We start from the raw sequence: 14511 nt of genomic DNA on the forward strand, positions 1-14511 counted from the left end.
CTACATATTCCTGAAGGGTTTTCCTGCATGTAAATAAACCCTAAGTGCCTATGGAAACCTTAATTATTGGCTCATGTTTGAATTATTGTTGTGGTTCCTACCAAGGACCAATACCTGAACAGAATTCAGCCTCTTAAATATAACTGCAGATGTGTGTGCACGTTAAAAATAAGTCTTGGGCTAGCAATGGAAAGGACTTTGAAACTGGACCTTTATTTCAAATCTCAAGTATGTGATACTATACAGTACAATACTAGCACACTTGTGCAGGATCTTACAATGTTACAAATTTAAATAATATGATACAAAAAATAGTGCCCCTTTTCAATTCTTTCTACTAAAAACATCCGTGCTGTGCATGAGAAACAATAAACGTGTCTTGTTAAAGCAGAAAAATAAATATTGCACTTCAAGAAAACTAATTTCCATCTTAATAGCATAAATATTGGACCTATTCTTTGTAGTCCAATGTCCCCTTTGAAAACAAAAAAAGCAAGAGTTTTCTTTTCAGAAGAAGCAAACTGAATTCAGACTGACACCATTTGATTTTAGAATGCTTTTTTAGCTCAGCCCATTTTCTATTCAGAAAAATGAAGGTGTTTTCCCCAATTAGTAAAAGAATGTAAATCTGAGTACAGAATGTACTGTTAGCCACCATGGTTTATTATTTAAATTTGCAGTCTACTTACAATAGATCATAAAAAATGCAAACAATTTTTCCACTCTTTTTATTTTCCTCATTTAATTCTCATTCAGAAAACATGATATTTTTTCCTCCTTTCCCCCATGTTAGTTGATGATTCAGGGGCTTAATTCTGTTCTCCTGTTCATTCAAATAGTTTAGTTCAAATCAGTGTACTGATCATGGATAAATCTGACACTTGTGCAGCCAGCCCATACAAGTTCCAAATGGGATGCGTATGCCTTATACATGCCCTCTGCATGGGGGCGGTATGCCTAACTTGAGTTGCGGGCAAAAAGAACCCCTCATGTCCTTAAAGTTGTACACATGCATATGTACTTTACTGGATCGGTAATTTCTTACATAAATAAAGGCAACAGGATTGGACTGCAGCTTAGAAGGGGTTAACAAATACCCATGCATTAGATTTTTGAAGGTCTGCTCTTCCTAGCGCAGATCAATAGATACATTAACTTTATAATTTGAGTAAAATCCATCTTTTGGAATGGAGGATTCTGATTCTTTCCAAGACCTGCAACCTTAATTTCTCATTTCTTCATCACATCAATGACAAGTTAATCCTAGACTTCTGAATTCAGAGAAGCTGGCTCCCCATACCATATGATGTTTTTCAAATTAACTTCCATTCAAACAATAAAAGTCTTTGTCTAATGTCTATTTTTAATAAAAATGAAACACCACTATAATAGTTCCCTATTTTTCAGATCTTCTAACTATCCAATGGATAATCAGACAGATAATTTGCAAAACACCATTTTTTCTTATTTGTTATATTTTACAGTTTGCCAGCCAATGACACCTTCCCTTTATCCTTACTGTACTTCCTTAATCACTCTGTAACTTTTTTATTCCTCCAGAGCTTTTTATTTAATTTTTTTTTTCAAAATCATTACTAAATCATTCCATGGAAAATAACTTTGCTGAGAAACAATACTGGCTGCCTGATCTCCTTTCTCTCTCCAAAGCAATATCTATCTGAGAAACATGGGACACAAAACCCATACTGCTTAACATTAAAGAGATGCATCCCATAAGCAAGTTTTAGTAGTAGTAGATGCCACTGGTAGAAGTCCAAGTCAAAATAACTTTTGAATCAGGCCTCCCCCCCTCTCCCCAAGAAAACCAACAAAAAGCAAATGTTATTCCTGCAGGTAGTTCTTTTGCTAAGAGTTTGGGGACTACACTGAAAATAAACAGGCTGCTACTCCATGCATGCGAGCTGAAATTACGTCCTGCACAGGACTTCCCCATCCTTCCCTAGCGGAAGCTGCCCTGTCATCACTCAGAAAACAAGATTGATAATCCCACAAAAACACAACTGAAGCGAGCTGCTGAAGCCCAGCAACTCACCCTAGGGTCACATTTGGTGTGAAACTTCAGCTGTGTTCAAATGCCTAGCAATTTGGGAAGATGAATGTTCTGCAGGAAGAGACAGAACATTCCTGCATTCAGTTGTCAGCCCCCTAAGCCAGGTTGAACTCATATATACACAAACCCCTCAATATTATGTTAGTATTTTCACATCCCTTTGTGAATTCCTTGAATTCCAAAACAGGTGGAATCAGTAAAAAGTTGGACAAATGATCAATCTATAATGACCTAATAACTTAGTTTGAAAATATATTAGAATAGTCAACACATTCTGCATTAGATTCTAAAACTGAGCTACTGGACACGTGCAGTGATCTCCATATAGGACATTAAATTCATAAGCACTTTAAACACCCAAAGGACTCTACTGCAAACAGTGCTGTGTTGGTGTGCAAGCGAATGAAGAGGAGGACCACTGGGAGTCCCTTTTCTTAATGTAAGCAGCACAGCAGAATCCATCTGGAGTGCTCAAGTGCTGGCCTTCATCTCAAGTCCAAGACTGCTGTGGTTTGAGGCTTAGGGGGCATATCTAATCTGCCAAGCAAAAATCAGCAATGATTGGACTGCACGCTTTTTCTGAGAAACAGAAAAGTGCACTATACAGTATGGCGCTTTCATACGCTAAGAAGGTACCCAGCACAGAGGACACAGTGGAGAGCATCTGCCCTGCTATCTAGGCCATTCTGATAGGATGCTTGTATATATGTACTTAGACAGTGTTCTGTTTGGATTGTTACACAAAGTCATGGTGATCTTCATCCCTGTACAACTCTTCCCATGTACCTACACCATGGATAAATATGACCCAGTATCATGTTTTTAGTCTTCCATGGAAGGCCCTCCCACTCAACAGCCCTAAACAAGGAAATTAAATACAGTTTAAAAACCCCTACACTTAAAAGGCATTAGTGTTTCAACAAGAATCAAAAAAAGCCAGGAGATGCCAAGTTAAAGCAGATACTCCATAGACAGGAGTTTTTATGGCTTTGTCTCAAAGCCTTGTGTGTCAGTCTTTACCTTAAATGTCCTGGTAATTGCTGATAATTATCAAAATCTCAATGTGGATTTAAATGTGATCTTATTCCTACTGATATCAGTCAGATACAATGAGCAGGACAAAAAGACAGAAGCACTTCTTGGAGGGTCAGCTTGCCTGGCTGAATCACAAGTGGTTCCCAAGCCTGATGGTGCAGAATAACTCATGTGGCTTACTGATCACATTTGATACCAGAAAACAACAAAGCACTACTTTGCTTTAAGATCTGTGTTTTAAACTGTGTGCTTAATTATGTACCATAAATATTTTATCTTTCATTTATTGTTCTGTGCGCTGCTCGTGCTGAAGTCCTGAATTCCACCAGGAGTATTGCTGGACAGCAGAACAGGTGGCTTTCCCCTCTGGTCCATCTGATAATTCAACACAGGAGGTGAATGAATGGTAGATCCCCAACATCACAGCAAAAATGATTATCGCTGCTGCTACAATCCAGACCACATTCCAGTGTTTGCACAGTTTGGGGTACAGTATTTGTAAATAATTAATTACAACTTCAAGTTTGCTGTAAATTGGAAAAAAAAGATGATCAGTGACATATAATAATAATATAGGCATCACTTATTTTAATAGAAGGAATCTTAATAACTTTGTGGTAATATGAAATACTACTTTTTACTCCAAGTGGACACCTTTCTATATAAAACAAGAGACATAATGTTGTGTCCTTTTTTAAAAAATGGGTAAACAAATACAAATAGATATTATTGGACTTTTCCAGGGTCCCACAGTCAATCAATTGTCGTGTGTGAAGTCTGGAGTTCAAGTCCTCTTTCCTCCTCTGTAAAATGGTAGTCCTATTGCTATAGTCTGACAATATTTCAAATCCTGATTACTTCATATTTTGTTTCATTGAGTTAAATAATTTTTGAGTTGGTTCTTTGCGATGGGGTGGAGGGCAGAGAAGAGTATTTTCTGACTTGGCAATACGGAAGCCACCCGTCTCACCACAGATGTGCCACATGTGTACAGGAGATTAGGCTGTTCCAACTCAAGACAAATCGGTCATGTTTCAATAACAGTGTAAAATATTTGACTGCATATTCCAAATAAATCTGCTTTTGCCCCAACACACCACACTGGAGTCTCACCTGTTTGTCATCTTTTTTATGTCATCATCGTTTTCTTCCTCTTCATGCTCATCAGGACTTTCTTTTGTTTTCTCTTCATCTTCCTCTTTCAGCTCTTGAAGTTCTTTGGTTTTCTTTAAGCCTTCCTGATAACTTTAACCACAAAGTATTTTTCTTAGCTGGAATACCGTGTGAATACATTTCTTGTTCCATGAAGAACTAGCTCTTCTTTAACAATTAAATAAAGTACAAATAGCCATTTGTCTTCTAGTGCCCACACAAGAGAAAAATGGCAGCACAGGCCACTAATATACCATCTATTTCCACTCTCCCGTCTCATACCAGAGAATCATATTAGTCAGAAAAACTATCACTAGATTCAGCTCTTTGCAAAAGAAGGTTCTAGTTCTCAACTGACTACAGTTGTTGTGGTATCACATGTGAGGTCATTTTTTATTCTCTTAGGTTACATGCTAGATCTTATCACATACTGGATTAAGAATAAGTGCTAAAGGTACACTCTGTCATTAGCTTCTATAGACTGAAATCAGGATCCTCCCTCACTCCTCACAAGATGGTCATCTTTTTTTGTTCACCACTTAGAGAAAGATGTATCCAATGCCTCTCTATTACTTTGAGTCCTTGTGAATACAGGGGCATTTACAAAAGTGTGGTGTAAGAGTCTCATGTAAATCCTCTGCTCAAGCCTGTGCACATCAGCCCACAAAAAGCCCAAGGCACATTTTGTTAGAATTCTTTTAGTTGGAACAGTGATTCAGATATTATTTGAGAGATTATATTAACATACTGTTGATATTAGGTGCTCAATATTTTAAGGTATCCAGGTTGTAGCCGTATTGGTCTAGAGAAAAAGGCAATCGGATCTCATAGTAGAGATTATATCATCTCTACTACGAGTCAATATTTTTAAGAAATTCAGTAGATTCAATTTCTACCACCCACCCACTTTGCAGTGTTTGGCTATAATATTTGTGAAAAGGTTTGTGGTGCACATACCTTTACAACTGTGTTATGAAAGCATGCATATTCCCTTAGTAAACACATCTCAACAAACTCAGATTACACAAACATTCTTACCCTTTGTTATATGCTTCCTCCTCTATCCTTGCTTTTGTGTCAGGATGAATCTCCACCGAGATGCTCTGTGTTAACACGGAAGCAGGCGATTCACAGTCATGCTCTCCATTTGACTTTCCACTGACAAAGGAAAACAAGAAATAAAAAATAGCATTAGAACGTACTGCACCTGAAATCTGCTGTTGAGAAGCGATATAATTTATTTTGCACATATTCGCTTCTAGTTATGAGAAACTCAAATGTATCTTTGGTGGGAAGTTTGAGTAATCTACTTTAGGGTAATGCCTTGGAAAAGGAGAAAACATCAGAAGTTCTAAGCAAAGATAATTTAAAAAGTTACTGTTTAAAGAGGGCTTTAAACAGCGCTTAAATGTTGTCCTTTTTAAGGCTTTAGATATTGGATGTTTAGAATATTTTTGTTCTCTGCTCATACATGGCATTCATTTCAGACTGATTTTTTTTAACACAGCTTGCCCCAGACTTTCTAAAACAACTCTAAAAAAACAGAATAATAGTTATTTGTGTAATAGCAATATTTTTCTTATTTTTCTTTTTTGTTATCCTATTTTCTTATGTGTGCATCTCTCTTTATATGTGTGTCTAGGATGCACAGATAAACCCACTTTTACTGCAACATTCCTTAAGTAACAGAAAGCTTAGCTTAAAGATAAGCCACCACACATTGCTTAGTAGTAATACATGCCTGCGAATGACAGAAGCTAAAAGGATGATTTAGGATTTTTGAATAAAATGCTTTTTCTTTGAAAAAATAATTATAAAAACAATATTTACGTAGTCACATACTTTCTAAAGTCCCACATGCAACACACCTCCAAATAAAACAAGCACATTGTGTTTGGAAGGCAGAACATAAAAGTAAAAGATTTGTACAGAGTCATGATCAACTGCCTGGTGTCGGGTAAGTTCTCCTGGGAACGAAGAGTGTTCAGGAAGTGTGGGACCAGCTGCCTCACCTACACCGTGACTGGGAGGCCCCAGTGTGAGAAGCAGGCCAGAGGCTTTGCCCTGCTTCTCCCTCGGCTCAGCTCCCAGGCACGGGGAACTGAGGAGGCAGCAGTGCTGCCAGCCCCTGCCTGGTTTTCACACCAGAGTCCCCAGAGTGAGAAGTGGGCTGTGGGCTTTGCCCAGCTACTCCCTTTCAGGATTCTTCTGGGAAGTGAAGGGAGAAGCAGCCATCACCCCCTGCCTTTTCCTCAAGCCAGGCAGTCCCCAGTTTTGGGGAGAGACTGAGGGCTTTGTCAGCCTTGGCAGCTTCCCTTTGCCACCCACCTTGCCTTGCCCAGCTGGGTGGGGTGCAATTCAGAAGCTGGTTGGGCTGGGAAGCAGCTCAGGGAGAGCATCCCCAAACCTGATCCCTGGGCCTGGGAGTCCCAGAGTGAGAAGTAGGTTTGGGAGGAGTTGCCCCGCTGCTCCCTCCACTCCAATCTCTGAGACTGGGAGCAGAGTAGAGGAGCTGCTGCTTACTGCTCCCCACCAGGTAGACATGGGGGCTTTGGTCTGGAGAATGGGTGGGAGCTTTGCCCCACTTTCCCCCTTCTTTCTTGGATCTGTCCAGGAGGAGTGGGAGCAGCCACTGCTTTTCCCTTTCTCTGCCTCAAACTGGGCATTGCCCAGCTTGGGGAAGGAGCTGGGGGTTTTGCCTCAGTGGTCTCTTTGCTCCACTCCTGGGGACAAGGAGCAGAGTGGAGAAGGTTGCTCCTTGCCAGTTTCCCAGACCCCAGTCTCAGGAAGCCAAATAGAGTCTTTTCCCACTCCACTCATCCCAGAGACTGGGAGAGGTGGAGAAGGCACTGCTCCCCATGCCTTCCCCAGATCAGGATCTCCCTGGTCTGGGAAAGGTGGAGAGAATAGGGGAGATAGGGCAGGTGCAGGCTGAGACTTTTCAGAAATTTCCACCAGTAGAAATGTCTTCTTGCAGTCCTTGCCTTACACATTTCAAAAAGTGTTAATTCTGAAATGTCAGCAAGCAACTTCCTTAGAATGTTTAGTATTTCCTGTAAGAGTGAAGTGCTTTTCCTTGGAAGAAGCTGGTCAATATACTATGTACTTTCTAGGTTAAACACACACGCACACAATTTCCAAGTGCAGCATATCCTGTATCCATAACGGAACTCTTTTGTCAAGATCTGCTTAAGTAATTTGGGTGCATCTTCTTTTCTCATGTCAGAATCTGATGCGTTTACTTTTGAGTCTGTTTCCATGACTTAGAAAATTTGTCACTGTGTTTTTGTAGACTTTATATTTGTCTAGCATAGGTTTAGACAGGGTTGATCCTGCCTGAAGAGGGGTTTGGACTAGATGTCCTCCTGAGGTCCCTTCTAGCCCTACTTTTCTGATTCTAGTAAATAGGGAAGTAGTGCAAATGTTTACTATACTTTTTAGAATGCTGCAGAATGCACTGTGTTCCTAAATTCAAAGAATTAGTTACATTTCATCACAATGTCCACACCAAATGTCCACAATTTAAACTATTTAAAGTATCTTCAAACTTGCTTTAGGAATATCTTTAGATGCATGCTTTTTCAACAGAGTAGTTCTCCAGAGGTCTGATTCTTCTGTCTTTGCTCAAGTTAAGTTCTCATACCACTGCAGCATCTAAAAATCAGGTACTTTGCCCCTGGGCAGTGATTCAACTCTACAAAGTTAGGAATAAAGTCTCCTTATACAGTCAGTTGTGAGAGGTGCTTTCAAAGGGCAGGCCAGAACACCCTGACGCTGAGCAGCAAGGTGACTAGAGTAAGCCAACAGGAAATTCTAGGCACAAGGGAACCTGGACTCCCTGCCCCTCCTTTGTGCTTGATTTAGGACTGTGTATCAGATACCTCTGTCATCTCTGGATTCAGAGTGCCCAGGGATAAGGTGACAAAGATATCAACAGCAGCCCTGAGACCATTACAAAGCAGAGCAGTAGGATAGCCTCTCATTCAAAAACAATGGGAATGGTGATGGGGTGCTTACCCTTTAGTCCAATAGTGTGGGTAGAGCACTCATCCAAGAACTGGAAGACTTCAGTTCTAGGTCTCCTCAAGCTGTAAGGAGTCAAACCTACTATGAACAACTAGAGGAAGATCCAACTCCCCTTTTCATCTCAAAACCACCATCAAATCATTTCCATATGAACTACAAGAAAACCTACAGAACTTGATCCCCCACTACCCAACCTCAGGACTTTTTATATGCTTCCTAAAATCCACATGGGAACCCAGGTAGACCTATAATATCCAATCACGGAACCCTAACTGAGGAAATATCGGGTCTCATCAAATCCATCCTAAAACCTCTTGTTACCCAAAGAGTGAATTTTGTCCAAGACAGAACAAACTTTCTATGGAAACTTAAAGACATAGACCACCTTTCCAGCAATACCTTCTTAGCCAACATGGATTCATAGATGCCAGGGTTGGGAGGGACCTCAACAGATCATGGAGTCCAACCCCCTGCCTGGGCAGGAAAGAGCACTGAGTCAGATGACCCCAGCCAGATGCCTATCTAGCCTTCTCTTAAAGACCCCCAAGGTAGGAGAAAGCACCACCTCCCTTGGATGTTACCAGCTTATATACCAATATCTACAAGGGCAAGGTTACAACAACTCAGAGTACAGACCTAAAGGTATTACCAAACGTATACACTTCATCCTCGCACGCAACTTCACTTTCAATAACTAACACTTCTCCAGACCATGGGCACAGCTGTGGACACCAAAATGGCCCCACAATATGCCAGCCTTTTTATGGGTCACCTGAAAGAAGAATTCCTCAAGAACTGCCCCATCAAACCCATGGTATCCCTAAGACACTGATGGCATTTTCATCATTTGGACCCAAACCCTACAATCTCTGATTGATTTCCATCACAAATTCCATCATCATCACCCCTCTGTCAGACTCTCTTGAATATGCCAGCACCAACATTTCCTTTTTAGACACTACAATCACTACCCAGAATGGTAAAATACAAACTACCATATACAAGAAACCCACAGACCAACATACATATCTGCACAGAACCAGCAATCACACTAAACACACCAAGAATGCTGTAATATACAGCCAAGCCTTCCGATACCAAATTTGCACTGAGGAGAACACCTGCAGTTGAAACCATACATATCTCAAAAAGGCTTTCACCAAACAAGGACACTCCCCAGAGAGATAAATCACACTTTTGAAAGAGCCACCTGGATACCATGTGAAGAATTGTTGCAGTACAAAAAGAAAATCCCCATGAATTTCACACTATTAGTTATGACATACTGTCCTTCCCTGGAATCTATACAGAAAATCCTGAAACAATTGCAACCCATACTAGAAGAAGACCCAATTCTTAAAGAGATCTTCCCAGAACCACCCATTCTAGCCTTTAAATGAGCACCGAACCTCGCCAACCTCATCACCAGAAGCAAACGTCCTATGGCCCAAAAGCACACCAGATGGATCCAGACCATGCCAGGACAAGAAATGTAAAATCTGTCAACACATCTCCACTACTCCCACAATAACTACACCTCACAAGAGAACCATCACCATTCCTGGATCTTACACCTGCACTTCCAGAAGTTTAATATAACTCATCCAGTGCACTAAATGCCCTGATGGAAAATATGTAGGAGAAACCAAACAACAACTGCATACCAGGATGAATGCACACCAAAAATCTATCCAAGACAAAAATACTCAATTACCTGTGGATGCACACTTCTCACAAGACAACCACTCTCTCCAATCTCTCATTTCTAACCCTCAAAGGGAACAAAACACCTTTCATAGACGGGCCTATGAACTTCACTTTATAAATCTACTGGATACAAAAAAGCACAAATTAAATACAGACATTGGATTTATGGCACATTATAACCTGCCTGCCACCTGATACCCAGGTAACCTGTCTGCATTTTACCAGCTACATTCCATCACCAGTTCAACATTCTCATCCTTCCCCTACACCTACCTGTCTCATACCTATTGTTTTCCATCACCTCTGATCTTTACTGCCACATATTTTCACAGACCTGCATTTTGCATATTTGGCTTCTATTCCATCCAGGAGAGCACACAAAACACCAACAGACTCTCCCTATGCCTGAAGAAGGGTGTTTTTCCCCAAAAAACTTGCAAAGAACAATTTTCCCAACTATTTAGTTGGTTTAATAAAACATATCACATTTTCCCCAAGACCCATGTCTGCCAAAGAGTCACCTCCCAGAGGGTACTCTAATCAAGTGTTTGTAACCCAGTAATGAGGGCACTCTTCTGGGAAAGGCAGGAGCCTGGGCTCAGTACCTGCTCTCAGGAATGTTTATACATTTGACATCAGTCTGTCACTGGTTAGAAACAAAAATTGCATTGGTATCTATCCACATGATTATATGGAGAGCCAGCGACTGAAATCCATTTCAATTTAAAAAGTATGTTGCTAGATATTACTAAGAGAAGAAGACTCCCTAGAGGCACAGATGATAGCCTGTTCTCCTTTTTCATGTATGCAGATTGTAATTTAGTGAAACACTGTAATTTCATCTGTAGGGAGCAAGTCCCACATACATGAAGGCAAAGTGGATTGGGAATCCCCACATTTTGTGCTCTAGCGCTGAGTACTCTATCAAGGCCGACTTGGGAAGTTACTTAATTTGTCTGCTTTTGTAACAGTGTGTACAATGAGATCAACAGTTCCCTACAGTGTTCAGAGAGTTATTTATTGTGTGGATTAATTAGATTTGCAAAGTTCTTTAACTATAAAAAGAGCATCATATATTTGCTAAGTAATGAATAGAGACAGATATTTAACTGGTATAAGTCAGCATCACTCCATTGACTTCAATGACCACAGTCCTGTAATTTTAGCTTCCTCATACATATAGTGACATTTTTACATTAACTGTATTTTATTGCCTAATAAATCCTAATATGATAAATAACCAGAGAAAACTCACTTCTCTAAGAGTGCTGGTAGGACAGGGGTAGATACCAGATTGCTTTTTCCATTAGGTGCTTCAGACTGTGAATTGAAAAAAGCAAACAACACATCAGAAGAGAATAAAGTCAATATACTTCTTATCTGAACTTCATCCCAAACGAACCACACAAAATCTCTTAAAAATGGAGCTTCCAAACTATTTCCTTCTCCTGCTCCTGTAAGCAATGGACTCTTGTGGTTCTCTACCTTATTACTTTTGTCTGTGTATGTTTAGTTTGACACTAACCCCTTTGTTTGATGCTAACTACTATACTGTAATCAGTACAATCATGTTTTTCTGTTTCTACTTTTTTTAGTAAATTGTGCCTGTGAAAAATGCTAAACAAATATGAGTGAACTCATTCAGGTTGTTAAATAATTCTTCTGGGTACATAATGACCTAAGGGGATGTAATGTACTTGTGCTTTTTTTTATATTAAAATGAACTTAAGTTTAACAGTATTTTCCTTTAAGTCATCACTGTATTATGTTCTGTTCTCCACGTGGTTGTTAGCAATAATACGCATTAAACAAACCTTTGGGTTTCTAGTAGAGAGGTCTGATTACATAAATTTAAAAGTGATGCATCATCTTGGTCCAACTTTGAAAGTCTTGTGTATTTGGCACATTGTGCCTGGGAGTAATATGGATAAGTAGATTTGTTAAGTTCATGTGTTATTGGGTTCTGCTTTAATGTGCTGACAGTATATCATACCATACCAATTTATCCCTGTGTAAACAAAAAGACAAATCAGAGGCTAAACAGTCTACTTACCCTAGGCTATTGTAGGAGTTTTGCATTTCTGTCATATGAGTTTGTACAAGTTGAGTTTCTATTGGGTATTAGTTGTAGTTTTTCCTCTTTTGGCAGATGCCTATGACAGATTAGAAGCTGCCACAGTGTTCATATCACAGAATAAACAGAAATTAGAATTCAGAAATCAGATTATGTTTAGAGCTGCTATGAGGCCCTACCCAGATGAACAACAGCTCCACCGGTGTCCAACAGCTCCACTGGTGGCCTGGTCATCAAGGTAGACTCTGAGGGTATGCTCCTTTTAACATTGTATACTGTATGGCCACCCATGCCACTTCATTAGGATGGAGTCACAAATTCTACTCAGTGTCAGTATATTGGAAAACTTCCTATATGTCTCAATGAAGGCTTAAGCAAATACATAAGACATGGGGACTTCAGGCTTCTTAAAAGTCTTTCCTTAAACCTGGGTTTTACATATTTCTGGGCTAAGAAAGGGTGTGGAGAATGGCATAAATATTCCCAACCTAAATCATATGCTCAAGTTAACTCTGTATCGCTAAAAATTTGCATTGCCTAATGGGCTCAGACTTTTTCAGGACTGACATCTCATGCCTATGTGAAACTGATTAAAGAACCACATCAATTTATTTAAATTATACACTTATTTTCACTTACCAGAGCTGGCATTGAAGGGATAGGTGATGTACTAGGTGACTGACCAGGAATATTTAATAAGTTAAATTTAGGAACAACTGCAACGCTGACTCTTCTCCGAGGCATGTTCTGTAATAAACAAACTTTATTATACAACCAGCTTGTAAAATATTGAATGACACTGAAGGATGGTGCCAACTGGCTGGTAGGTATTATAAAGAATATAAACCACACAACAGAAATGGTCTAACTTATATTAGCATATTTAGATATGCCAAACATAAAATGATGTTGAGTGAATGTTAATATTGGAAAGGTTGCAAATTTTGAAGTTGCACGTGCACCTTAACTCTGGTCCTTTTAGTGTATCCATTATGATGCATTCTTTAACTAAATGGTCACACATTATTTCTCAAATAATTCAGTAACAATAACATACTTTTTTCTTATGTATCTAGCATCCCATAGTGCTTTGGCCTAGAACAGACATTCATTTTTAATGGTCAAAGTTTCTGAGAAATTTCCACTGCTAGAAATCATTCTGGGAGAGGGAGAAGTACAGCCCTTCAATCTGAAGCTGCTCCTTCTCCATCCTTTTCACACCTTCACTACACTGGGGTGATCCTGGTGTTTGGAAGCCATGGGAAAAATGGCTGCCCCACTTCTTTCAGAGAGTTGACACCTGAAAGATCTTTTTCCTGGAGGGGACAGGTTTTTCCTGGGAGAAACTGAATGAATGCTTATATGTTTGTTGTTTCAATCAGCAGAGTGGTGATTCTCCTGGTAATGTAATGCCTGTATGTGGCCTTTGTGTCTGTCAGACAGAGGCTCTAAAAATCATCTGTACAAAAAGTAAGCTTGCATAATACATTACTGATCAAATATTACAACAAAGTAATAGTGAACTTTTATTGGTATGTATAAATCTGCAAAGTCTGCAGATAAATCACTTCAGTAGTCAAGTGTCTCATCCCACAACATGTATCTAAAGTACTGTAGTCTATTTCCTACTGGCTGAAAAAAGAATGAAGACATTTTTCAATACATGGCCAAATACTGCTCTTTTCTGAGTAACTTTAGGGGGAAGGAGTTGCTCAATTCTGATAAATCTTGGCATTTGTTATTTCTCTTTAATGCCTAACATAAAAGGCTTATTAAATAATATTGTAATTAATACCTACCAAAATGCATAGAGGCGAGGAAAGGAGTTAAAATAGTATGTGCAACTTTAACTTTGCAATTCTTGACTTTTGAACATGTAACTGCTTAAACTTAATATTCTGTTAATATGGTCTCTTAGGTGGGGTTTTTATTAAGAGAAAAAAAGGCACAGAAAAAAAAATCTGAATCTTTCCTCCTCCTGACTTATGCTGTGAGCATCTTTATCCAGACACACGGTCCACTCAATTCTACTGACTGGTATTGAAAAGAGAATATCCCCCTGCTTTTTAAAGGTGAGTCTAGCACCCGGGTATGCTAATACTAGAAGCTTCTGCTCAGATAGTGCAGGATTAGAGTATGGTTGGTATATGGACAGGAGAATCATTGTGCACAATTTCCTAAGCAAACGCCCAAGGATGGGAATAAGAACCACAACTAAAGGAATATGAATGTGGAATAAAATCTGAAGTTGAACAGTCCATATAATGATCACATTTCATATTAGCTGAATACCTATCCAACTGTATTAATTTACTAGGGATTTTACAGACCTGGTTTATAAACTGGGACTCAAACCCAGAATTTTTGCAGAGAAATAAAGCTAGCCTTGTTAAAGCTATTAATCAGCCAAGTATCTGAAACTGAATATGTTACCAAAAATTAGGGA

General features: G+C 39.4%; 1 protein-coding gene across 3 annotated transcripts in view; it reads right to left on the minus strand.

Moving 5' to 3' along the window:
• Window positions 1-203: 203 nt before the first annotated feature.
• The window catches only part of MRVI1 (murine retrovirus integration site 1 homolog), a 238680-nt gene continuing 224372 nt past the window's right edge, over window positions 204-14511 (minus strand). For all 3 annotated transcript variants that reach the window (XM_006017678.3, XM_025196720.1, XM_025196721.1), the window contains 5 exons: window positions 12705-12812; window positions 11247-11311; window positions 5297-5416; window positions 4220-4351; window positions 204-3633 (listed from right to left, as the gene is read on the minus strand). In XM_006017678.3, the coding sequence (XP_006017740.2) occupies window positions 3390-3633; window positions 4220-4351; window positions 5297-5416; window positions 11247-11311; window positions 12705-12812 (669 nt within the window). In that variant the 3' untranslated portion in view covers window positions 204-3389. The remainder of the gene's footprint in view (window positions 3634-4219; window positions 4352-5296; window positions 5417-11246; window positions 11312-12704; window positions 12813-14511) is intronic.

This window comes from Alligator sinensis, unplaced genomic scaffold (assembly GCF_000455745.1).
Source record: "Alligator sinensis unplaced genomic scaffold, ASM45574v1 scaffold755_2, whole genome shotgun sequence".
Taxonomy (NCBI): domain Eukaryota; kingdom Metazoa; phylum Chordata; order Crocodylia; family Alligatoridae; genus Alligator; species Alligator sinensis.